We start from the raw sequence: 24,936 nt of genomic DNA on the forward strand, positions 1-24,936 counted from the left end.
TTGGAATTGGTTGAAATGGAAAGTGGAAGAAATAGTCTCATAATTCCAGTATCAAAAGCTAGTGAAATAAAATGAGTCACTTTCTACATGCAGAAGCTCACCTTTGTGAAAAGAAAGATAATGGACTGCAAGTAGTGGTTTGATATCTCCCACACTGGAGAGCTATCCAGTCAAAGCTAAGCCAGTATCAGCACAGCCTACGTGTAATAGTGTCAGAGAAAAAGCGTGAAAATGGCCTAAATCTTTCTTTGTATAAATAGTATATTTTTAAAGGCCCCCAAATAAGGGAAATTGAACTTTTTGCCCCCTCAATGTCAAATACTTGTTTTCCTGGAACAGAACCCATTTGGGGAAAAAATGAGTGAGCGGCAGTCTTGAAATCAAAATGATTGCATCAAACCTAGCTCCAAATTATGCCTGACAGAAATTGTTAGGATTTTGTGTCAAGATGTATCAATAGAGGAAGTGGCCTGTAATAAAGGGAATGCCAGCTCTCACTAGGATCTTAACTGTGAGTGAATTATTTCTAGATCCATGACCAGGATAGAAAGAGGTTCCATTAATTCCAGGCACGTGGGCTATGACTCTGCTTTTGCATGTCCCCAGACAATGTCTGACCTCACCAGAAAGAATTATATAGAGCCATCAGTCTAGAACAGTCACTTTCCATTGATATATCTGTGCCTAAAATAAAGCAGATTCTATGCTTGCTTTTAAAATGTGCAAGTTTTTTTTTCTTTCTCTCTTTTTTCCCCCTTATGATGCGTGTCAAGCCATTTATGGGGAAAACTGGTCATGCTGGGTTCTGAACTAGCTATCATTCACCAAAAATGGCTGCTAGGCCTTCTGAATTTTGGGGGGGGAAGATGCATTTGTCTGCCAAGCAGCCCACTTCTATTAGTGCATGTACAGCTGTTACAATTAATAGAGTGTAAACAAGTGCTGCATGCCTTTGGAAGCTGTTTTGATTTTAAATGCCATGGGCAAACTTTTATTTGTGCAAGGGTGTTTCTAAAACTGCTTTCAGAGACTAATTCAATTTAAGGGGACTTGAATCCTGCGCCATAGTTTGGATTCAAACACAGGAGTACTTAATTCTGTTGTTGGTCAGGTCTTTAAACAGATTGTGTGTGTCTGTAGAGTGAAGGGTAAGCTAAGTAGGAGATTTTTGGTTCAATCTAAAGGATGAAGGTAACTCTTTCCTTTTAAAATGTTTTTTGTTCTGTGCCCTGGTTAGTTGAATTTTGGTTAGTTGTGGCCCAAGGAATCCAGTTAATGAAAATATGACTAGGCAAGGGCTTGGTAATCTGTTAAAGGGGGCTGGTGTGGATGTATGTGATGGAACTGAAAAAGGTCATGAGTGAAAGGATCACGTGAAAGGATTGACATGACAACGTGTGTAATAAGAAAGAAGGAAAATCTGGAAAGGATGAGTATAATTGATGAATAATACTTATTTTGAAGTTATAGTCTGCTACTTTGGATTTGTGGTCATGGAACAAATATTGAGTATATGGTCATCTGTGACCTTATTTGTGGTGATTTATTCTTTTTAATTTCGTATTTACACTGTTGCCACAGTTGCCCCAGTGCTGATTCCAGGCTTGTAGTCCTTGTCCATTATCACAATCACTGTTACCTTAGCTGAATCTGAACAACAGGCAGGAGGCGGGGAAAAAAGGCACGGAGATTGCTTCAGTTATCTGCCTTACTGTCTGTCCAGTCTAATATTTTTCATTTTGGATCACTTCTTTAAAAGAAAAAATGGAGGTAAAGAAGATGAGTAAAACTGTCCAGAGACCTGAGGGAGGAATGTGGGCTAGTGCAATACTGTGCTGCTTATGAGATAGGTGGGTGTGAAGTGAGCAGTTTTTTGTTTGTTTTCTTTTCCCCCTTCAACAGTAGAAGGGCTTCTTTCTGGTGCAGATAGCAAACTGTTGATGCTAAGGAAGTGATCACTTTGAGAGAGGCTGTATTCTGATGCACAGAAATCTTCCCCCCCCCCCCCAACACATCTCTGAGGAATAAGAAGTCTCTGTTTTTTTTTATATATTTTTATGTATATAGATAGATATACACACACAATTATATATCTTTATATATTATATATATGTATATAATATTTTTGGTGAAGCATGTGGTTAAAGTAAATGGAGTCAGAAACTGCTGTGTGCATACATGCTAGCATGTGGGAAAGAAGGGGAATGAAAGGAGGAACGTATTTTTGACATCACTAAATATAAGAATTCTGAGTTTTATGTTACCCGTTTTTGATGAGGTTTTTTTTGTTTTTTTTGGGTGTGTTTTGGGTGTGTTTTAGGTGTGTTTTTTTTTTTTTCCCATTTCGGTGCTTGGCCTTTGATATGCTACTGAGTATCTTGCTGTACTCTCTTAAGCCTTCCATCTAGTTGTGTGGTATGTTGAAGAAAGAAGAAAATACACTGCTCTTATTCACTAGGAGATGGTGGCTTTTGAGGCAGACAGTTGCTGTACAAAAAAGCAATCCAGGCAGCTTGCAATACTTGGTTTTAGTCTTGTGTCATTACAACAGGGTTCAAAGTCTGTTTTGACGTTGGAGACAGGTTACCTACTCATGTGGCATGCACCCCACATCAGCGCCTCCGTCTGCTGTGTGAATCTCATTCTATGTCCATGGATAACTTGGTTCTAACTTTCTCAGTGATATATTGCCTTCCTCATACTGAAAGGTGTGGGATGTTTTCTGCAGGTTCATTCAGCTGTGAAACAAACACTGAACAAACACTGTGACTCTGCCTATATTTGGGAAATATTCGTGGTTGATGCTTGTCAACCCTCTTCAAGCTGCATTGTCAGGCGTTCTGACAGTTTGTATGGACGTGACCAACTTGTCAGTACTCTGTATAGAAAGCGTGCTAATCTCTGCCGGCACTAGATAATGATTCCTCAGGAGACAAGTTAACTATAATGCACCCTTTCTGGACTTGGACCAGTGCTGGCTGAAACCACTCCTTGAATCAGTTTTTGGTAGATCTTGCTTACAATATGTATTGAATTAGTAATAGCATGAATGGAACTTGCAATGGAAGCAATTCCCTTGCCTGTTGTCTGAAGTGGATGTTAACGTGCGTATGTTGCTGGGAGTTAAGGTACCAACCTTCTACCTCAGAAATACATGTTTTTCCATCTTTCGTTTTTCTTGTCTCTTGTCCTTGTTTGTGCTCATCACCTTTTCACTGAAGAAAAAAGATAATTCTATTGATTCTTTTGTTTTTTTGTACACTTTTTCCCTTCTTGCTTATCTAATGTGTGGTTTTTTTTTTTCCCACCTTCTGTGTGTGTGATAACCTCATTAATCTCTGGTTAATTTTCCTGGAAAGGACATGGAAAGCATTGTGTCCTACTGAATATGATGTCTACAAAATTAGATATCCTGGAATTTTCTCCAGTGAGGAAAAGGCCTGCGATATAGTAGAATTCAGTTCTGATTGCACTTCCGAACTCTCGTTTTCATAGTGCGTGATGATGGGTACAGATGTTAGCTGAATGTTTTCTTGCTCCTAATGTCTATGGCTAAAGGATTAATCATTGCAGCATGGTTATTTTCTTTTCCTCTGCTTTTTCTTGACTTGGCTTTATTAATGGCAAGCATTTAATATGCAAAGGATGAAGAATTGGAGGATGTGGCTTACAAATGTACTTATATTAAAGCTGGAGTATTGTCTCACTTTGGAAAATATGCTCCTCCTCGGCCTTTATTTGTTGGTTACTCTCTCTGGATGTGACCTATGAAGTTTTTACTGAACTATGCTTTGTATTTAATTGTGTTCAAGCAGTGGTTTCAATTTGTCCTCTGCGAGCTACTTGTATACTGTCTGTGAAAGATCACTGAAAACAACAAGTTAGTAACCTGTAGGCTTGTCTTTGCTACACTGGCCTGTGTTTCTGCCAGAACACAATTTTAAGAATCTGCAAATAAAAACACATTTCAAACTTCTGAGTGAGAGCATTAACTCGCTAGAGCAGGATCTGAGTCTTGCTTTGTGGCTTTTGCAGAATACCAGAACGTTCAGGTGTGAGAATCACCACCTACAGTCAAGCAAGAGGACCTTATGTCGGATTTACCCCTGTGTGGGTAAATCCCTTTGTACCCTTGACATACTGATGTGTGCAAGGGCCTTATTGTAGAGGGAAATCTCCCTATCTTGCAAGGGACTTTACCTCAGAATGGAGTCATGGACTTCGTTTGGTGATTATTTCTGATATGGTTAGTACCTCAAAAAGATTGGGGGGGGGATGAGGAGTGATAAATTATTATAAAGCCTGTGGGACATACCTCTCCTACTGTGTTGCAGAGGAGTTCACTGGTCTCTTCTGCAGGTAAAGAAATGCTGGGTGGAGTGGCCTATTACAATAACCTGTCCTTTTTCCAATGCAGCATAGGAATGTGTTTCTGATGCTTCTGAGCTAACAAAACACTTCATGGTTATAACCACTACATACCATGCGTGCTGGAGAAAGTGATAATGATAGCATGGAAGTCAGCAGAACATCAGCAGCAATGATTTTAACCTGTAATGATCTTAAACCTGTAAAAGGGAATTGGTCCTCTTTGCTCATTGATATATTTAGCAATGTGGGGTTGAGCGCACACTGAGCAATGTGTGTTTTCCATTTGTGGTTGCATTAGCTTCTCTATTGACAGTTATGATATAGTACATGTTTTTAATAAATCTTCTGGAATAAAATTCAATTCAAAATAAGCCCTTCAGCTCTCCTTTGGGTGAAAGGATGGATATGGTTTTAGCATTGCTGGTTAGAAAGAATCCATGTAAAAAGGGATTTTTTTCTGTGTGTGCGCGCAATGTCGTAGTGTACCTTGATCTATATTGCATTATCTTTTGTTGCCCTTCTTGTGGGAGGGGGGAGGTTCATGTGGTTTTTGTTCAATCCTTTCTATGCTCCTAGCATATGAGACTAAAAAAAGAAAGAGCTTATCAGTAGAAGCAGCCTTTAAAAAGTCTCATTTCAGATAGGACAGTAATGTGCTGTTGGCTAACTAGTTTTTATAGCACTGAATCACAGGCATCACCTGCAGATGCTTTGGGTGAGAATTGTGTGGGAATGTTCAGTGGGTATGTTCAATGTAAAGATGTGGCGGGAGAAACACTTGTTGGCAGAGTAGATCACCATACCTGACAAACAACATTTAAACTTAAAAGTGTATTATGCAACATGAAATCCAGCCTTAGTGACTAAACTCTGGAGAAAATCAGAAGTAACACTTCTTATGGGTCAGGAGCATGTAGGCAGGTTTTGTAAAGATAACCACAGAACGATGGCCTAGATAGACTTGATTTTGTGTTTTTACAGCTAATCCATTAAACCTAGGTAATGTTACTAACACTTGGCTGTCCTTCTGAAGACCATACTTAAAGCATGTAATGTATAATACTCACTTCCTGGCTACAATAATTGTTCCTGATTTTGATCAGTGATTAACAGGTGTTGAACAAAGATCCAGTAACCAAGATTTAACCATTGTTTACATAAGTGTGTTTCAGAAATATACTATTTAGCGACTGCTGTAAAATTGTATATGTCCTGAACTTTGGATATGGTAATCTATACTTGTGTGACTGATAACAGTGATCTCTATTTGAAAGACAGGCTTTGTATTTCCTGCAGTGGTAACTGGATCCAATCGCTTGTTTGCAATAAGGCATAATGCCATGTGTGCTGTTGACTCTGAACCACTTGAATCACTTCAGTGTATTAACAGTTACAGTTGTGCATTTGTGGGTGTTGACGGAATATCTTCTAAAAGTGAAATGGTGCCTGTGCACCTACTTTTGATAACAGTTTAATACATGGCCCTGGTAGTGCTCTGAGCCACTGCAGTCAGCTCCTCCCCACCTCTGCTTCCAGATCACTGCAAAGAAGATCCACAGGTGAGGTTGAGCTTTAATCAGCATCTTGTGCAAACTATGTGGCTCCATCTTCTGTCAGAAAAGGTGGGAGTGTAGGTGACTGAACCAGCCCTGGAACTGCGACCCTCTCAGACTACTGAGAAGTCTACATTGAATTGTTGTAGCTGTGTTTTTAAAGATGTGGGAGTGCTTTAAAGATGTGTGAGAGAAAATAAACAGATAAAACCATCTCCCTGGGAACATGGTTTTGGCACCCCAGCACAGTTTGTGTGCATCTGCTGTATTTACTTCATATCTATGGGCCTTTTTTTCTTAGAGTTCTCCTTGGAACAAGAAACTCCTAGTTTTATTTTACTTGAACCAAAGTACTATAGGAGAGCTGGTGTCCTGAGCCTGAATTTAGTTCTAGGCTGTGCTGAAAGTGGTCAGCTGAACTTGTTCATATCAAAAACATTCTCTTCTGTGTCCTATAATGCTCAGTTTGTAATTGAAGACACTGAAATTGTAGAAACTGTTATAAATCTGTCTCAAGTAGGAAGAAGTGTTTCAAGGACTGGTAATCAAAGGTCGAATGCTAATACATTTCATCTTTTTTTAAATATTGGGAAGAGGTTAGGACCACTTTTGCAGCCTTATTGAGATCTACCTGTCTTTGCTTCCCCTTGTCAATAATAATTTGAATATTCATTAAAAGCTCTGGAATACACTCCAAACTAATACATGGTCATAAGAGGAGTTCTCATGTTGCCTGGTAAGGTCAGCTAGCTAGCTGTCGTTCAAGCTGGCTAGTGTGTTATCTGAACTGCAAACAGTATTTCCCACAGTGGATGATTCCTAAAGGGCGATGAGATTATCTGGGATATGCCATTGGCTATCAGATGACTTGAAACTACTTGCAAACTTTAATGCTGTGTTTCATGACTTTTTTTCCCCCCCTTTTCCCTCTTCTTATCTTTCAGCACAGAAAGATCAGTCATGGCGGGTGATGCCATCATGGTTATGAGAGGCTTGACAAAGCTCAGTAAAGCAGTCCTAGAAACCCAAGCAGGACAGCTTCAGCAGGCGTTCCTTGGAGGCAATGCATTTACCATTGCAAAGAGTCTGCAGGCCGCTGCTGAAGAACAGTTTAGTTCTGCCTTGGGGAAAGTGCAGGTAAGGAAACCTTGTATGTATACAGTATAGTAGGTCTTTTTTTTTTGACTTTTCTTCAGGAAATTTGTATTGTGAGAGTGGCTAGGAACTCTCTTTGTGAACCTAGCTGTATGAAGTGCTAGGTAAATAATACAAATGTTAGAATAAGTTGCAAATTCTCCAGCTTTATAGAGTGCAGTAGGTGTTTGGTGATCAGACACTAATAGGAAGGGAACACTTTGCAATCTATCAGTTTCTATTTCTGACTGTTTAAGGCATGCTGAAAATGAAGTGTCCTTTGTTTTCCTTACGTAGTCAGAGATCATAGTCTTGTTAAGATTGGCCAGCGGCTTTGTTACTTACAGTCTCCTTCAAACTTCAGTTCTTGATTATCTCTCCTTTGAGAAAATGAACTTTTCTAGAGTGAGTTGGCTTTAGCTTAGAGCTTCTTCCTTTCTTTATGGAGTTGGTGTGTGTGACGTTTTTCAGAAGGGCTCAGGATCAGGTGTTTGCATATTCATCACTTATAGCAGAGTCTGGTTTTGAAGGGGGAACCTAAGGAATAAATCTTTTTTTTTATTATTTAAATGGAAATTTTGTTATCAGTGTGAGTATCGGACATGAGTATGGATAAGAGCATCCCATTTGCTGTCTTGCCATCTCCTGAAAATCTGGAGCTTGTCTCAGGGAAGGAACTTAACTAAATAAAGAACAGTTGTCCTTTAGAAAGATACTGTAGCACAAATAAATTATGGCCTTGAAATAGAAATTAATAGGTGAGGTTTTGAGGTTTATTCTGAGCTGTAAATTTAGACTATAATGGTAGTATCCTTTAGTTTCAACCCTAGAATCTGATTGTATGGTAATCTGATTCTGTTTAAGCTTGCCATTGCTTTGACCTGAGAAACACAGTAAGTATATTTGTTAGTACTTTGATCTGCCTTTGTCTTCCATTTGCATCCTCGGAAAGAGATAATGGTCTTCTGTTTCTGTGTATGTTTCGCTGCAAAAGAGAAAATCCTTACATATACATCTGCAGAATACTCTCATTGCATTCTGTAAATGAGTTGTAGCAGAAGCTGCTGCCAAAGCAGGGCCTCTTAAGAAATCCGCAGTCTGGGCTACAAGACTTCTCTGTTTTGAAGAGAGGAAAGCTTTTATAGTAAGTGAATATATTTCTCGTCTCTTGATCTGTGGCAAATATTTGGCTGTCTGACATGCTTTTAAAGATTGAAGTATGGAAGTAGAGAGGCCGTCTTGTTTCCAATTGTCAGTCGTTGCTGTGGCCGTGGTCCCCATATGCAGAGAGATTTTTTCACCCCATCCCATCCTGCAAGTAATTTTGATGTTCGGAATGGCGTGAGACCTGCTGCATAACGGGAAGAGCTACGTTCTGCTTTTTTCTGCAAGGAGGGGAAAAATAATTAATACTTAGAACAGAGCCTGAAATATGCTGCCTGCTTGCCTAACCTCAGTAGGACTTAATTCTTTTGATTGGCATTACTGGTTATCAGTATTTCCAGGGTTTTGTTGTTACTGAGATGGGTGATTGGTATATCTAGAGTAACAAATAAATAGGAGTTAATGTTCTGCTGCTGGCTCTGGTATTGCCTGTGCCAAAAAGTGATGGGAAATATCTGGGCTTGTGGGGCAGCTGTTGCAGGTCAGGACAGAACAGAAGACATTCAGGAGAGGCTTGTCTTGACTGTTGCTGTGTTTGGAACTGTTCTCCTTGCTTCTAGCACTTCTTTGATTGTTGGATGACAACAAAACTTGCCATAGTTTGTTGCTTGATTGATGAGATAATGTCATTGGCCAGGGATGGCTGAGCTTACTGGTGTATAGCTAGGTATCTGGTTTTACTTTAGGTAGTTTGTGGCTTAAAAGTGGTGACATTGCATGACTGGGCGTAGTGTTGGGGAGGGAGCACACAATGGGTAAGAACGGAACATTGAGAATGAGGGCAGCTCTGTAATGAGGAGGGACAGCAGAAGTTATGTCGTGCTATTCTGTAGCTCCTATCACCTGTTACTTCTGGATAGTGTTCTGCTTGTAGTGATCTCTAGAATTAGTGGCCCTTCCTGGCAGTATGCATGGAACAAGTCATCTCCAGCTGCTCGTATTTGAGAAGCTGTTAATGAATTTGCCCTATCAATGTGGTTGAAAGACTGTCTATGGTTCCAGCTGTCCTTAGTCTCTCCCTTTTTTCTCTGTCCCTGCTGTGAATGTCTCTGGTGCCAGATTCTATATAAATTGCTCATTGTAGAGGCAGGACAACCCAGCTGCATGCCCACCTTTGAGGATCAAGGTGGGTATGTACTGGGTTTTAATTCTGTTCTTAAAATATTTCTATTATTGTTTGCAGGAACTAGGCAAACAGCAGGAGAACTTAACTGATCTTACAGATGACTTTGGGAAAGACTATGACTTCTCAGCACGAGAGCCATCAAATGCTTCAATGGACTTCTCTGCTCCATCTGGCAAGCCCCATGAACACAGCGGTGAGGGCCCTGCTTATTCTTACACTACCAGTGGACCTTTTAGAAATGTTGGCGAAACTGGAGATTCAGGCCTGGGACAGAAGCCTTTCCCTGCCAAAATGGATGCAAGGTTATTTGGAGGCTTTAGGGACCCTGGAAATCCTTTTGCTGCTGCCTTTGGACAAAACAGGGCTTTTCACCAAGACCATTCTTCAGTTGGTGGGCTAACAGCTGAAGATATTGATAAAGCCAGACAGGCCAAAACAGGTTCGGAGCAGAAACCTTACAAACAGATGGTATGTGTGTGTGTTTGTTTTTAGTAAGGATTCTTAGTACTATGCTTTCTGTACTGGGTTGTCCTCACCTCTTGCTGTGTTTCTCTTGCCTATTAAACTTTCACTATTCCATGCTTGTGGGGGCAAAAGAGGAGTGTCGGTGCTCCTTAACTTGGATCTCTGATTATTCTTTCAACATTTTCTTTTTCAGGCTGTTCTCTCATGCCTGCCCCCTGTATATTAGATATTCAGATGTGAGAGGATGTTTAAAATGCATACATAGGGTTAGACTTCAGCTTTATACAAATAGGAACTCTTCTTTCATTCTTTGGGCTGTGAAGACTTGTACTATTATGATAATGACAGGTCAGCATTTCACAACAGTTTTCAGGGTGAGATTTTTGGGCAGATGTGGACAGCTGTAGGCTGCAGAGGTTTGAGGATTGCCCTAAAAGGTCTCTTTTGACCTAGAAAGCTTGTTCCCTTTAGCTAGTAGTCTAGTTGCTCCTTAAGTGTTCTAGAAGTTGCATTCTTAATTTGTAGGTATCTGACCTTATGCCCAGCTCATCTATGGCTTCTTTTCCTTTATCCCTCCTCCCCTATTGCTGCAGCTCAGTGAACGGGCCCGAGAGCGCAAAGTTCCTGTCACGCGGATTGGAAGACTCGCCAACTTTGGAGGTAAGGTAGCGTGCCTGCATCTGCAAAGTCACTAGACTTGCACATACTGATTAATGGTTGACTATGACTGTGCTTCTTTTGAACCATTAACTAGTTCTCTTTTCTCACTAAGTTTGCTAATAAGAAAGTGCTTTCCCATAAATGGGTGACTTGGTTCAGAGCTTTATTTGTTTATGGATTTGGATTTTTTATTCAGTGTGATAGTATACTTTGACTTTTTTTAGTATCTAACAGCTACTGCAGTAGTATGGCAGAACAAAACATTTCCCACCCAAATAGACAAATTGGCCTTTCAGATGCATTCAGCAATCTACTTGCCTTTAACATCTACCATGGAACTGGCATGTGTTTTCTTTTGTCTTTCTTTTGGGACCACTGGCTGATTGTATTCCTGGAGCTTAGCTTTTCTACTCCTGCTCTGAAATGAGAGTTGCTCTTAAAAGTATAGAGCAGATGATTTGGGAGTGTGTAGTGGAACTATGCATCATCTGGATCCTGCTGCTTTAATGAGTATGGAAGGGAGGGGAGAGAGGAGTGCAGGTTGTTCTACAGTCTGTAGAAAAGCCCCAGTCCTGTATATGCGATTCAGTTTTATTGGGAAAATTTTCCTTCTAGTCCTTGCATCGTGCTGCTGTTGTCAGCATGTACAGCTGGAGCAGCTTGAGTCTTTTTAAATGATTTTTCTCAAATATTCCCAGGTTACTTCTCTGAATAGCATTTGAATATAGAATGTGTTCTTTTGGTATTGATTTGAAGGTACAGAGATGATAATGGACAAGGTTTGATATACTTAGCTATTTTTTATAAATCATTTTCTTGCAGGAAAAATGTGAAATCTGAGATTGTAAGCTCTTTGCAGGAAACTGTAATTGAAACCTAGACTGCAGAGTTCTATTTGCAGAATGGGACTCATGTCATAGAGCAGCTAAACATCTGCAATAATATTAACAATTAGTGGTTATCTAATGTCTTACATCCCAAGACGTGTTTACGTGTTCCTGAGAGAAAGGGAATTATCACATTGCAAGTGGGGAAAAAAACGATCACAGTTGAGCTAGTCTAACTTACTTGATCAGTACAGGGAGTAGCCTCTAAATTGCTTTTTTGTGACCACAGTGTTTTAAGATAATTGCAGCCTAACTAGGCTGTGAGCAGTCTCTCACAAGTAGCATGTTAGTCTTGTGTTTCTCTGTCAAGTGTTGTAGAAGAGAATCATAGCCACGTGTGCAATGGATCTCTGAGGAAAGAAAAATATACAGCCTGTCAAATGCAATCATTTGCATTTCATTATATCAGATCAACCATTATAAAAAATAATTATTCTTCCTGTGTGTGTGTTTGTGTTTGTCAGTGTTGTGCACACTAGGAGGAGTTGTGGACAGGAACTGTTGTTTTTCTTTGCAGTGCATAATAGATAGTGAGTGAGTTTTGTGATAAGGAAGAACATTTTAATGCCTGTCAAACCTCTTTAACCTTGGGCTTTGTTGTAGACGCTGTCTCCTTGGCATGCTTAGTATTCTTTAAAGAGAACCAGGAGTCATGATCTGCTTTTGGAGTAACATGGGCATCATTTTCAAACTTATCTGAGTATTATTCTTAAGCTCCATTAGCATACAAGTCTCCCTCTTAATCCAGCCTTGATTTTTATGGAAAATGTGTTGCAGCATTTTTAGCTGTCACTTTCCAAATTGTTGGATTTATCTGCAGCTTGCTGACAGCAGGTGGATGTGATGTGGCAGATGACCATATTTTCTGTGGACTTTGAGTTCCAATTCTGGGGCTGTACACTCCAGCTTTTGACACCCAAGACTGTTGCATGAGGAAGGGCTGACTCCTGCTTCGAGAGGGAATATAGCTTGCTATCTTCTGCCTCAGGATAAAAAAAAAAGTAACAACAACAAAAATGGACAGTAAGAAAGATATTCTTGATAAGCAGTATCCTTTGTCATACCAGTTTTTATCCAGTTTTTGGTCTTGACCCTTCTCCAATTTCTGTTTCATAGGATTGAAATTCTTGACAAGACAAGGCTGTTGTACTCAGCCTACTTTCAGGGGAAGGTCTTGTTGCAAAAATGGAGAGAGGTGTTCAGAATCTCTGGTCTCTGCAGTCTCTTGTTGACACTCATTTGTTTTCTTCCCTCTGAGTTCTTGTTGCAACAGCAAGGAGAAGTAATGTCAGTGCACTGATTAACAAACAGCAGATGTGGACTATAGTTAGGGGTTTTAATTAAAACAAAACAAAAAACTTTGAAAAGCCTAATATTGCCATGCTTGAAGACTTTGAGATGGGAGGTTCTAAAGTAGTGTGGACACCCATATAGGAGGACCATCAATAAGGAACCCTTAATTGTCAGATCTTGATCTAGATTGATATGGGCTTTTAGATAGCCTTTAAAAACTATAGAGAAAGAAGGATCCATTTTATAGCTAGGAACAGCTCCTGCGTGTTGTTTGCTCCAAATTTAGAGTGCTTTTTCTGACCTGCTTATGGGTCATGAAATTGTGAAACCACATCAATTAATTATAGTGGGACTTTTCTTGTCTGGCTCTTATCTGATAAGAAATGTCTTTTTTTTTTTTTTTTTTTTTTTTTTTTTTTTCAAATTATGCCTCTACAAAGCATTTTAATACTCCAAATACTATGAGAGATACCAGGAGCTGCTCTGCTGGATGAGTTGGTGTCTTCAGTGCTCAAGCGAGAGATTATTAGGAGTACTTGAATTCTTGCTGATCCTACTGAAGTTCCAATGAATTGAAAACACTTTCTGAACTTGGCCCTAAGTACTTAAGGAAGTGGTTATGGTCTGTGGCTTTCTGTGAAGGCTACCGTATGACTAAATATTGTAGAGCTCATTAGTTAGCTCCTGTCAGATAGGCCTACTGGATCTTTGAGCGTTTGTGTTCTGTAGTCAGAACAGCAGCTTAAAGGTTGAATAAGTGTCTGCCAGGAGAAGAGCTAAATAAATGTTTTACTGATCAAGGGTAGAGAGGCTTTATGGGGGGGGGGGGGGAGGCTGTCCAGTTAGAGCCTTTAAGGTGGGAGGAGGTGAGAAGACAGTAATCTGACTGTGCCTTTCACTGGGAAAACATTAGCTAATGGCAAGAACTGTGGTCATTTCCCCCCCCCCCCTTTTTTTTTTGATGGCTCTGAAGTTCTTAGTCAGCTTTGGCTTAAAGTTGACTGTTTTCTTCTTAGATTGTGACAAGGAAAGGCAGTGTTTGTATGTCTCTTAGCTGCTTCTTGCACTCACTGGATTTGAGTCAGTCCTTCCTGGGCATTATTCAAAGAAATGATGCAAGAGATAATGTGTATACAATTTTTAGAAAATATTTGAAAACTGAGGAATGAGGCTGATTTAAGGGAGTTCTATGAATATTAGGAGGCAGTTCCCAACTGAGATGGGAATTGAATTTTTCCTGAGGCCCAGCCCAACTTATATTGCCCCTTCTAAGAAGAAAAAATAAAATAAACTTGAAGTAAACTAAGTGCTTCAAACCTCAATGGTAGATATGTTGGAAGGTCCCTGTGACTGCGCAGTCATATACATTCTTTTTGTCTTGCCTTTTCAACAGAAGTCAAACTAGAAGATTTGGGATGATTTAATGAGTCTCCAACCACATCACTGGTTTTGGGGGGCTGCAGCAGAGACATGCAATGGTGCTGGGCTGAAGAATGATGATTAACAGTTGGAAGGAGCCCTTTTAGGGAGATGTCGCTGTTAAAGCTGTAGAATGGCAGTGAATCAACTCTGTTCCTGTTTCTTAGATCACTTAAACCTGACTGTTTAAATGTGGAGTGATGGGGTGAGGTGGGTGGTGTCACTATTTCCTGTTTCACTAGCTCCCTGTACACATTGCCTTGGAGATAATCATGTCCACTGGGAAGTGTATCTTAACGGCAAGTACATTTTCAGAGGGTGATCTCTTTTTTGTGTGCTTTATGGTGCCATGTTTGTTTGAATACCCCAGGAAACTGTGTGGGAAATGGAATGGTTGAGGTGATTGAAACAAGGCAAGAGGTCTGCTAGGTGGCGTTTTCCTATGCCTTTTCTTGTTGGATAGAAATTTCTCTTTAGTGGAAGAACAACATCTAGAACTTGCAGAAGATGGAAAGATGCTGAATAGGTCAAAAGATTTAATTTAACTCTTTCTGGGGTTCAGACAGTTGATTTCCCATGCTATTGGCATGATCCCTTTCACAGTCGAGCCACTTGGCATTGTTCACTTCCTTGCACGTGTTCTTTGTTTTCTTTTCCTTCCTGCGAATTGAATGAATCAGGTGTTCTAGGGAATGTTGATTTCTTAGGCCTGGTGTCAGGATACTTCTGTAGGCGATGAACACATCAGTAACAGGAGGCAGAAGTACTTGAACTGTAGTTATGAGTTTACCTGGCTTCTCACTTATTTTGGGAGCAAAGGTGTGCGGAGAATGTTGCTGGAAGGGTTGAAGATCTTCTGTAATACATGTGTAATACTAAGCTAATGAGTATTGCATGCTGACTAGAGCAGAGTCTAGGCTAGTCATGGACTAGGGCCAAACTATGGAACTTCTTTCTGTTCTTGTTATGCATTTTTGAATGCTTTTTCTTGCCACAATTGAAGTGATTTTAGCTCAGTTAAAGCATGATGCTGCTAATGCCAAGGTCATGGGTTCAATTCCTGTACGGGGCTATGCTGAGGGTTGGACTAGATGATCTCCAGAGGTCCCTTCCAACCTTACCATTCTATGTGTCTATGATTGCTCATAGCCTCTTTTATAGTGCTAAATATCTTCACTGATTTTTTTTTTCATGATTGGAATCAATAAATGTATATACTTATATAATTTATTTACTTGTTTATTCTTGGTTCCTTGCTTGTTTTATGGCCTGATGGGTCACTAGTTCCACCCACTTCTTGGTCTTTCCTTTATTTCTATTTCTCCTTCCTTATATGATTTCTTCCCTGCCTGTTCCTCACACTGTTTTTCTCCCTTATCACATTCCTGGTTTGTAAATTTATTCACTTGTGTAGTAAGATCCCTTTGCAATAAAGAAAATGCAAGGAGCTTGCAATGATGTTTAGACTTGATTTCTAAGCAGTTTTGGAAAAAAAAATCTTTTAAAATAGGTTATGTGAACTACTTAATCTCCTTCAAGTCTATACAGGACTGACAACTACAGTATTCAAATGCATACATAAGTGACAACTGTGCGTGACAGCTATGCATGGTTTTCTTTTAGTGAGCATTTTAGCGCTCAAAGCTGGCTGGAATCAACGCACAGTTGTGCCTGCAGCTTGCCCTGTGTTCTGTGCGGTGCTTGCAAGTGTCTGACGTGACTGAACCCAGAACACAAGCTGTTCCCAGGGAAGAACTTGCACACCTCCAGAGCTTGACAGGCTGAGCAGAACGATAACAGGCTGTTCAGCATCCATTTGTTTTGTTGTGTCAGTTGCTGAGCAAGAAGAGTGTGTGCGCCTGTGCACGTGTATGTGTTTTAAACCTGATTCAGATCTTGATGGAGTGGTTTGAAGTGTAGTGCGTGCTGGAGATGCCTGGAAAATATCTGAAGAAACACTCTATTGTTATAAAAACCAACTGGCATTTTCCAGGCCTGAAATGATCTGTCTGCTTACATAAAGTACTAAATGCTGGAGTGTGAATTTCTACTGGTGCTGGGGGATGTTATTTTCCAAGGTGCTGAACTGTTGCTGTTCAGTGATGCTGAAAATTGTTCTAGAATAATAAATTGTGTTGGAAGCACTCATTTTGCAGATAAAGAAAGCAAAGGACTTTGGGAGTGACTTGTCCAAGGTCAGTAGGCTAGCAGTACAGATAAGGAGAATGCTTTTTCTTTTACAGCCAGGCAGCTTCTCTGGAGGGATGACTTATTCTTACTAACAAGTAAACAACTGGCAGTATTAGCTGTGTTCCAACAGTATATGCCTAGATCACAGCTTTTCAGATGGGTGGGTGTGTAGCAGAGACTTGTAAAACAAATGAACAGCATTTCAGGAAATGAGTGTTGCAGCTCTGAACCCTCCGGTCTAGTATTTGTTTTCTGAACCCTAGCACATTAACCTTAATTTGCAAGATAAGGAAAGGTGAAGCTTTCCGCATGTTTTTTGTTGCATGAGCTTTGTATGCTCCAAATGCTGCAAATAATGAAATTCAAATTAGTGAAGGAGAAAGTAACGCATTCTCACAGTTCACAATTGGACTAATATCCATTGTTGATGTTAGTGGATGGAGTTATAGCCATGAGGAACTTTAGCCCTTGATATTAATTTCTTAACTTTATAATTCTTCTGATAAATAACTTGATAAAAATGGAGGGAAAAAGTGAGCAATGGAGACTTCTGAAAAGTGGCAGCCATTCGTAAGCCTCAGAGGTTTGCAGAAGAGGTGAAATGTTGGCATTGTCTCTGTGAGAAATGAGACTTATAATTATCACCTGTTTCTTAGTGGTAGGTTACATGTACAGATGGTTGCATCCTTGCAGGTTTGGCTACTAAGGAACAAACATCAGAGATAAACCCGTATGGTTCGATGAGTATTTTTCACTTGTCTGCTACCACATTTAGGCACAAACTTTATACACCCTGAGATGTTTCCAATTAATTGCTGAAGACTTGAAATTGGAGTGTTGCATTTTTTTGTATAATGCCCTGAGTTAAATACCCTGCTGGATACTATGATTATATTGTGAAGATTCTTGAAGCCTTTATTTCAACTTCAGACCTTTAATAGTAAGCAGCTGCTAAAGTTTAAACTTGTTTATGCCTAGCTGCTTAAATTTATTTGAAACAGTTGTTGGCTAATACTGGGAGTTCAGTTTCTAGCAGAATTTTCTTATCTCTCTGCTGTGTCCAGTTTAAGAAGAGCTGTTGTAGTGAAGCACTCTTTTTCTAGCAGAGTCTATAGTTTCAGTTTGGACTCTCTACAACCACAAGCAGAAATAGTGTGACGTACATTTGTTTGGAGTCTGATCTTGCTTACGCTGGTGAAAAGCAAGAATTAATTTGAAGCATACCAGAACTTCTCTGGCTTTATTCTGGAAGATAGGGTAGAATCTAGTCTCTAGTCTTGATTTGCCTTTAAAGTGGTTTATGTCTTAATGTAAAGAGATATTAATAACTTAATGTATTTTATTTTAGGTATAGGAGGCAAAAAATTTAGTAAATTAGTAAATTTAGTAAATCATGAAAAAGAGTTGGAATGTTTAGCAGTAGATGCAGCTTATTTAATTGGAGCCAATTACTGCCAACCCTGTTCAACCAAGTTTTGATAATGGCAGAGCCAAGTTCTGCTTTGGAAGCAATGGAAACATGATAAAGGCCAACAGAACAAGTGCTGTGTGACTTGCCACTCATTTGTAGCCTGGAAAGTCACCTTTTGTTTATGAGATCTGTTGTCTTTCTATTTACTCTTTGTACTTTCCGCTCAGATTTACTGTCTTGTGCTGCTGTCTCGTGTATGAAATGTGATTGGAGATGACTGTGTATCAGTGCTTTAGTAGATACTATTTGTGCTGTGTTTGAGAAGTCTCTGCTTCTTCCTAAGGAGTCTAGGGGTATCTTTCTCTGTTTTCCCTCGGATAATAAAATCTTTAGGATTTTGAGTGCAAAAGACTACTTTTTCTTCATTTAGTGGTCATGCATAGCTCTGTCCTACTGAAGGGACAGAAATTCTGCCTTGCAGAAATTGGCTAGTAATAGTAGGCTTCCTCAGGCTTAAATTTAGCTTGTAGGTGCCACACATTTATAGGAAGACTTGCAGAAAATAAGGAGAATATAAAACAAACAAAACCTCTCTCTCAGTTTATTTTAGTTTTTATTTATTTATTTATTTATTTTCAATCTAAGTATTGGAATGTTAAAACCATGTCATCCTGTGAAAGTTGGAAGTGCTTTATTGTTGAGTGTAGATTTCTGTATTGTACTATATGCTCTTAAATATCTATGTGCAATGGTGAACAAAAGCTTAATCTGAAGGTAAACTGTCTCATCCAAAGAAAACTGTATGGAAGCAGCCTTGGAAGCAGTTAGTGCAAAGGCCTTGTAATGTCACTGATGCCTACTGTGACCTGAGTTCTTTGGCCCTGTGCACTTAGGTTGCAGGATTGCAAGGTGGAGCTGTTTCTGAAGGAGGCATGCTGTGCAAGTTTAAAATTTTATTGGTACAGGTAGAGTGGTAATTAATTGATAGGAAAGAAGAACTCATCATGCAAAATGAGGTTCAACTTGTTTGTGCCTAAGCTTCCTTACCTCACACTACAAAACGTGCATGGATGCACACACCGTGTTTCCTCCCACGCATGCGTGCACAAGAAGCTGTGTGCATGTCAGCTATGCATACTTCAGTGTACTCACTCTGTCACCCAATAGTTTAATCTGGGAAGCTCTCCTACAGTGACTCAAGGAGGGCCTGGGGAGCTTGGAAAATGTGTGCCAAGTCCTACCAGCACTATGGGAGTAAGCCATGATGGGATCCGCCATTGCTCAGGAGCTATGAGGAAGCACCAGCTGCTGTAGTTATCTAGATCTTTTATTATCCAGTAAAACAAAATATTGAAAATTGGGAAGGCAGGCATACCTTTGGTGTGGGTTATTGTATGATTAATCTGTGTGATGTATAATCTTTGGTTCTGGTCAGGTTTGTGCAAGGAGATAACACTTTTTTGTAACACTCTTGTAGTCATAGCTTAATTTGTGGCTATGAGGAAGCACCCCAGACCTCGCTGCTTGCAAGTGGAATAGCATGTGAGCACTGGTGTTTCATTTCATTGTCTTGCTGTTGCTGTGTATTAGAGGTTACTCCATGTCTCAACTCCTTGGAATTGTAGCATACAATGCTGTTTGGATAAAGTGGGCCTCTGGAAGGAAAATGTTTCTATTTCCCTTAAGGAGCAGCTGGAAGTCAAAGACAGCTAATGTCTCAACATGCAGGTTTATTTATGCTAATAGGGACATTGAAAAATGAGGGCTCTTGAAACTATTAGGAATGGTTTTATTGGAATATGTTTTTGCTTCCCTCTGAGTCTTTACTTCCAGAACCACATTTTGAATATTTTTTTCTTCCCTCTTTTAAATCCTACAGTTGAGTCTGCAGCAGAACCTCAGCCAGAGCACAGAGCTCTTGAATAGTACTCATTGGTGCCCTTTGTAGGACTTGGGCATCCCAGACTGACCTAGCCTATAGTAATTGGCTGATATGCTGGGCTGAAGAAAGGTACAGGAGAAAACAGTTTAGTGTTTAAATCCTAAGATGACTACATTATAAAAGTCAGGGTATTCTAATCAAACTGTTCTTGCAGCTGTGCATATGATCACACGGCTTAGGATTAATTACAAAAATTGCCTCTGCATGGTTTGAAGAGAAGATTTTTTTTTCTACTCTGATTGAGGTCTTTTTCTTCTTATTTTAAAGGACTAGCTGTTGGTCTTGGCATTGGGGCATTAGCAGAAGTTGCAAAGAAGAGCCTTAGACCTGATGAACGCAATGGTAAGCTGGTTTTGCATCCTCTTTTTTTTTTTTTTTATCAAAAAAAGTCATTACAACTTTTTTCATGCACAGTCTACCTGAATAGTCATTTGCAAGATTTTATTCTTTTGAAAGTTGGGAAAGTGGTATGGTCAGAATAAAAGGATGCAGCTACTTCTTTTGCTGTTACAATACAGATTCCCCACCTCCAGACTTTTTTCCCATTTAAGCATACCACAACTTCACTATATAGACAGAGGTATACATGGGAGAATAAATTTATGCCAACATATTCCTACAGCTTACTTATCCATAACCACACCTGAGCGTGAATACTTGAACTTGAACTCTTGAATCCAAGAGCATGCTCTTGGATTTTTTTTTTTTTAATTGTGCAGTGAAACCATATAGTTCTACCAGTATAGAAACTGCAGATGAGCCTGTATGTCTGAGAACTTTATGCTGCTAGTGGTTGCAATCTGTTTAAAATGTAAGGCTGTTGTTCATTGTAGGAACTCAGAGGATGGCTGCCGTTCTCTCTTTTAAGGGAGAGAAAACAACTTAGGTACATGTTAACATCACATATTTCTACTTCCAGTATCTTTTGACTTCATCTGAAAGTTTCTAATAACAAACTCAAAAGGCCATGCTGTATCTATTCAGGTTTGCCTTCCCACTTGATTAAAGCTGGGAGCATAATATTCCTGAGTTATACCTGGTTGTGCTGTGATGTTTTCTCTCTAAGCTTATGCACTGGTAAAGTGTGGTTGTATAGAATGGTTGCATGCAGATTTAGGCTGTAGAAAGTATATAGAGTTCTTTCCTGGAGAACAGCAAATTGCTGTTAAAACTTCTGTCTGGATTCAGTTGTTTCTTATCCATAAAAGCTTGGGTGAGACACTGCAAAACGTGAGGTTCTTGGTAAAGTCGTTGCAGGCTGTCTGATCTTCAGCTGCTCTATCTGGTTTGGTCAGTACCTTTGGTATTTTGCAGTGACTGGAGGAAACTGGCAGAAAGGGTTAAGCTCTTGTACTTAGAGGCAAAAATGAGGTCAAATCATTTCTGGTTCAGAAGCAGTGCTCTGAGATGGTGAGAATTCTTGTAATTTTACTGTGGACAATATTACTAGACTAGTTTGTGTCTTCCCCTCTTCTTCCTTGAGGAAGCATAAACTTCTGTTCCAGGAAGTACTTGAGTGGCTCAAAATGGAAGAAATTAAAAGGACAGTAGACAGAATACATACCCACTCTGGCATGGGGAGGTGCCATCTAGGATACTACCTGTTAACACTTACATCTTTTGTATTCCTTTTGCAACTAGGCAATGCAGAGCAGCCCAGCAGAGAAAAAGGATCCTTGGCAGAGAGTTGTTTCACTCCCTGACCTGAAGTGTTTGAGGCTGGGTGGGTTTCTTTGCTTTGATTTAAAAGCATGCATGTTGGCAAACATGGCCCAGCCTGTAGAGAATCCTTGAAGGCTTTTGCTGTCAGCACTTGAATGTGTTTGGCAGGTTGTTTGTACCTGTTGTAAACTGATGATTTGCTTTGCTTTTAGCTGAGGAGATATTGCGCAACTGTTGGTATTTCTCTGCTTGCCAGATTATTTTTCGATTGGGCACACCCCAAAGTGAAAACAGGAGCTTGCAGAGCTATGGAATTTGTGGGAGTATATGAGCTTTGTTTCTCTCTCTCACATTGTGAGAAAGAAGGAGTTTTCCTAAGCTACAAGAGTTGTGCCCTCAAACAAAAAAATGGGGTTGCAAGAGTTGTGAATTTCCCCCTCCTGCCACCCCCCTAGCCTGATGTCCTGGACATAAATTCTTTCTACTGCATACCTCTTACATGTAGTTGCAGGGTTTTCTTCATGGACTTGAGGGGTTAATGCTACCCTCTGAGTGCTTTACTAAGTGGTTTTGTTCATGTTTGTTTAAAAGAGGATGGCTATACTCTATTTCCAGCATGAATTTTCTTACTATGCTGATCAAGCAAATTAAAAATAACTTCCTGGGTCACTGGTGACCTTGATGGCAGTCTCAACATTTAGAGTGTGTATCTAAAGTGCAAGTCTGACATGGGGTGAGAGGGAAGAACAAGTTTCCAGGAATAAAAATCGGACATTATGCCCAGATAAATAGTTGCCATTACTAGCAAAGAGACTCTAGATTCAAGGTCAGTTTTATAACTTATTAATAACCTGTGCTGGGCCATTCATGTAGGCACTGTGCAAATGCTGGGCTGGGCAGAGTCCCGAAGAGCTGGCAGCTGGCCTAGTTTTGAGCATAGAGCTGTCGTCTTAACTCAAGGAGATTGCATTTTTTCCTTTCTGTATCAGTCCCAAGTGCGCCTTTTTTTTTTTTTTAATGTTCTTGGCTGTTCTCTTGCCCCTAAGCTTATGTAGTAGATGAACCTAAAATCAAATGTGCACAAAGCCCAGTGGTAAGTTCTCCGTATAATAATAGTGAAGGTGAGAGAAGAGCAGCTGCAAGATGCACACAGATTTGGAAGGCTTCAGGCTGATTTTGGACTCGGAAAGGAAAACGTGGGTCTAGCATCCCTGGGGGGTATCTGTCTGCTGCCTGCACTGTGGAAGAAGTGACAGTCTCCAGGCATTGTGGCAACAGGAGTGTTCCTTTGATTCCTCATCACTGCCACAGCTGTTTAGACAAAATTAGCTGTTTTTTTTCCTTCCCCTTTTAATGGGTAGATAAACATTCTTGTGATTTTTGAAATGGGAGGGTTAGTCTGGAGCAGCAAAAGGTTGCTGCTGTTATGGGAAGAACTTTAATCTACTGAAAATTGGCATAGAACATATTTTGAACTGTGCTGGATTTTGTCTCAATTTCTTCTCCCCTTTACTAGAAGCCTATCTCTCTCTTTTTTTTTTCTTCCTCTTCACTTCCTCTTCCCATACCATTTACATAAGCCTGCTTTTGACTCTCACTTTCAAGTCACTTTCCAGTTCATGCACCCTTTTAGCAATGTGCAAAAACATTATGTGGATTCTGGAGATGACTTTAATGATTAACAAACTTCTTTATCCTACTGGAGATGCTGAGGAGGGTGTGTAGGTGTGTGTGGTAGTGTGGGTGTGTGTGCACGCAGGTGACATTTAGGGAGGGTAAGGCTTTGATTTGGTAGTTTCCCTGACTTCTATGTCTGTTCACGGATCTTGTGCAAGGACATTGCTGCTAAGGATCCAGAGTTTTCCTGTTGGGAAACACCTGTTGGGAACCAGAGCTCTTTCAGATGTCTCCAAGCACTATGCTCTCCAGAGCCACTTGCTAAGGGGACAAAGTTGACAAAGTTAGATCCTTCTGCCCTAGGCAGCTCTATCTGTCCAGGATCCAGAGCAACACGTGCTCTGGCCATAGCTGTGTGTAGTGCAGATGGTGACTCCTGGCCGTTTCTGCAGCTCTGCATCTTACTTCCCTTTTTTGTTTGGTCCAGATTCCAGAATTGCCGTTTTGTACTCTCCCCTCTTGATTGGATATTTTTGTTTTGTTTTTGCTTGCTTTTTCTGTTTTTGCCCCCCCCCCCCCCACTTCATTTCATTTACATTTTTCCTTTGCTCTGGGGCAGTATTTGACAGATAGGAAATACCCTCACATAGTGTCATCTTGCTGTTCTTCCACAAAACAGGTAAAGAAAACAGGGGCTGAAGCAAGGAGAAGGCAGTGCCTGGCATCTCTGTGCTGCTGGAGCAGAGTTCTCCTCTAGGGAGAGCTTTGTGAGCCAGCCAGCTGTTAGCTGGGCCATAAGGGTGCCTGCTAGTACAGAAGCACTCTGATGTTTGCATGAAACCATGTGAGCCAGCGCAGTTCAGATAGCAGCTGATTCAGTTTAGATCCTAGCTCTTTTCCCTGTCCCTGGGCCAGCCTAAGCTCCCTCTGTGTACCCTCCTGAGAGGGAATCAGCTGGAGATAGGGAGGAGCTCTTGCTGCTGCAGTCACTATGTGGCACACCAGCAATTTTCACCTGTCAGAGTTCTTCAGGGCAGTTGATGTTGCACTGCCTTTTGGTGCCCTGCTTCTCGTAAGTGTGGGCTTGCCACAAATGTTGAATGCTATGCTGACTTGTCCTCTGTACCCTTCTCTTCTGAAGTGAAGAGGCTGTGTGTCTCCAAGATCTAGGCACAAGCCATGGGCCCTGCAGCCTGGCTCTCCATGAGCAGGAGCTGAGTTAAAGCTTTAAAAACAGCAGTTGGTAGGTGCCTGCTTGTTCCTTCTGTCCCTCTCAAAGGGACTGTATAATTGAATTGGTGTCTCCTTTCTCCTTCCTTAAAAGAGAGAAAGGGAGAGGGGAAAGCTGAGGAGAAGGGCTTCTTATTGCCATATAGAAACTGTGTTGAATACCTAGGATCATACCACAGATGTACAGGTGGCAGTCATGACCATTTACTGAGCCTACCACACATTAGGGTTTGCTATTTCTAGAGGAGGGGATTGTGGTGGGGGGAAAGCAAGGGCTGTTTCTTTTTTTCTTTTCTTTTTTTTTTTTTTGTTTTTTTTTTTGTTTTTTTTTTTTTTTTTTTTTTTTGTTTTGTTTCTCGAGTCTGTGTTTTGGATCTTGTTCTGTGGAAGTTGATGTTTGGATGACTTGCTGATGGGGAATAAGAACAGAAGAGTTCTCTCTGCATAGCATCTACATACAGTCAGAGCAAATGGCTTTAGCTAGGCTGAATTTTGCGGCATCTTTCTCAGTGGCAAGTTTCCCACAGGAACATGGCAAGAAACAACATGCTTGTGTTGAAGATGTAATAGGGGAAAACTTGGCAATCCTGACAACTGAGATTAATTTCCCCAGTGGTGAAGTTGTTCAAAAAGAATACAGTATCACGGATGACTGTGCTGGGCTTCTGCTTTGAGAACTTTCTCCAGCCTGCCTGGGCTTTGGCTAGCTTGATAATCTCATCACAGATATACAATCTGCTGCTTTTCAAAATGCTGTATGCAGGTGGGGTATTTTGGGGTTATGGTACTAGGACACAATGTCTGTTTTGCCT

The 24,936-nt window shown here is 40.4% G+C and overlaps 1 protein-coding gene across 3 annotated transcripts in view; it reads left to right on the forward strand.

Annotated features, from left to right (window-relative positions):
- The window catches only part of COQ8A (coenzyme Q8A), a 47,930-nt gene that overhangs the window by 6,862 nt on the left and 16,132 nt on the right, over positions 1 to 24,936 (forward strand). For 2 of the 3 annotated variants that reach the window (XM_062571727.1, XM_062571726.1), the window contains exons 2-5: positions 6,869 to 7,061; positions 9,406 to 9,816; positions 10,407 to 10,473; positions 19,883 to 19,957. In XM_062571727.1, the coding sequence (XP_062427711.1) occupies positions 6,885 to 7,061; positions 9,406 to 9,816; positions 10,407 to 10,473; positions 19,883 to 19,957 (730 nt within the window). In that variant the 5' untranslated portion in view covers positions 6,869 to 6,884. The remainder of the gene's footprint in view (positions 1 to 6,868; positions 7,062 to 9,405; positions 9,817 to 10,406; positions 10,474 to 19,882; positions 19,958 to 24,936) is intronic. The other variant, XM_062571728.1, reaches the window with a different exon arrangement.

This window comes from Rhea pennata, chromosome 3 (assembly GCF_028389875.1).
Source record: "Rhea pennata isolate bPtePen1 chromosome 3, bPtePen1.pri, whole genome shotgun sequence".
Classification (NCBI taxonomy): Eukaryota; Metazoa; Chordata; class Aves; order Rheiformes; family Rheidae; genus Rhea; species Rhea pennata.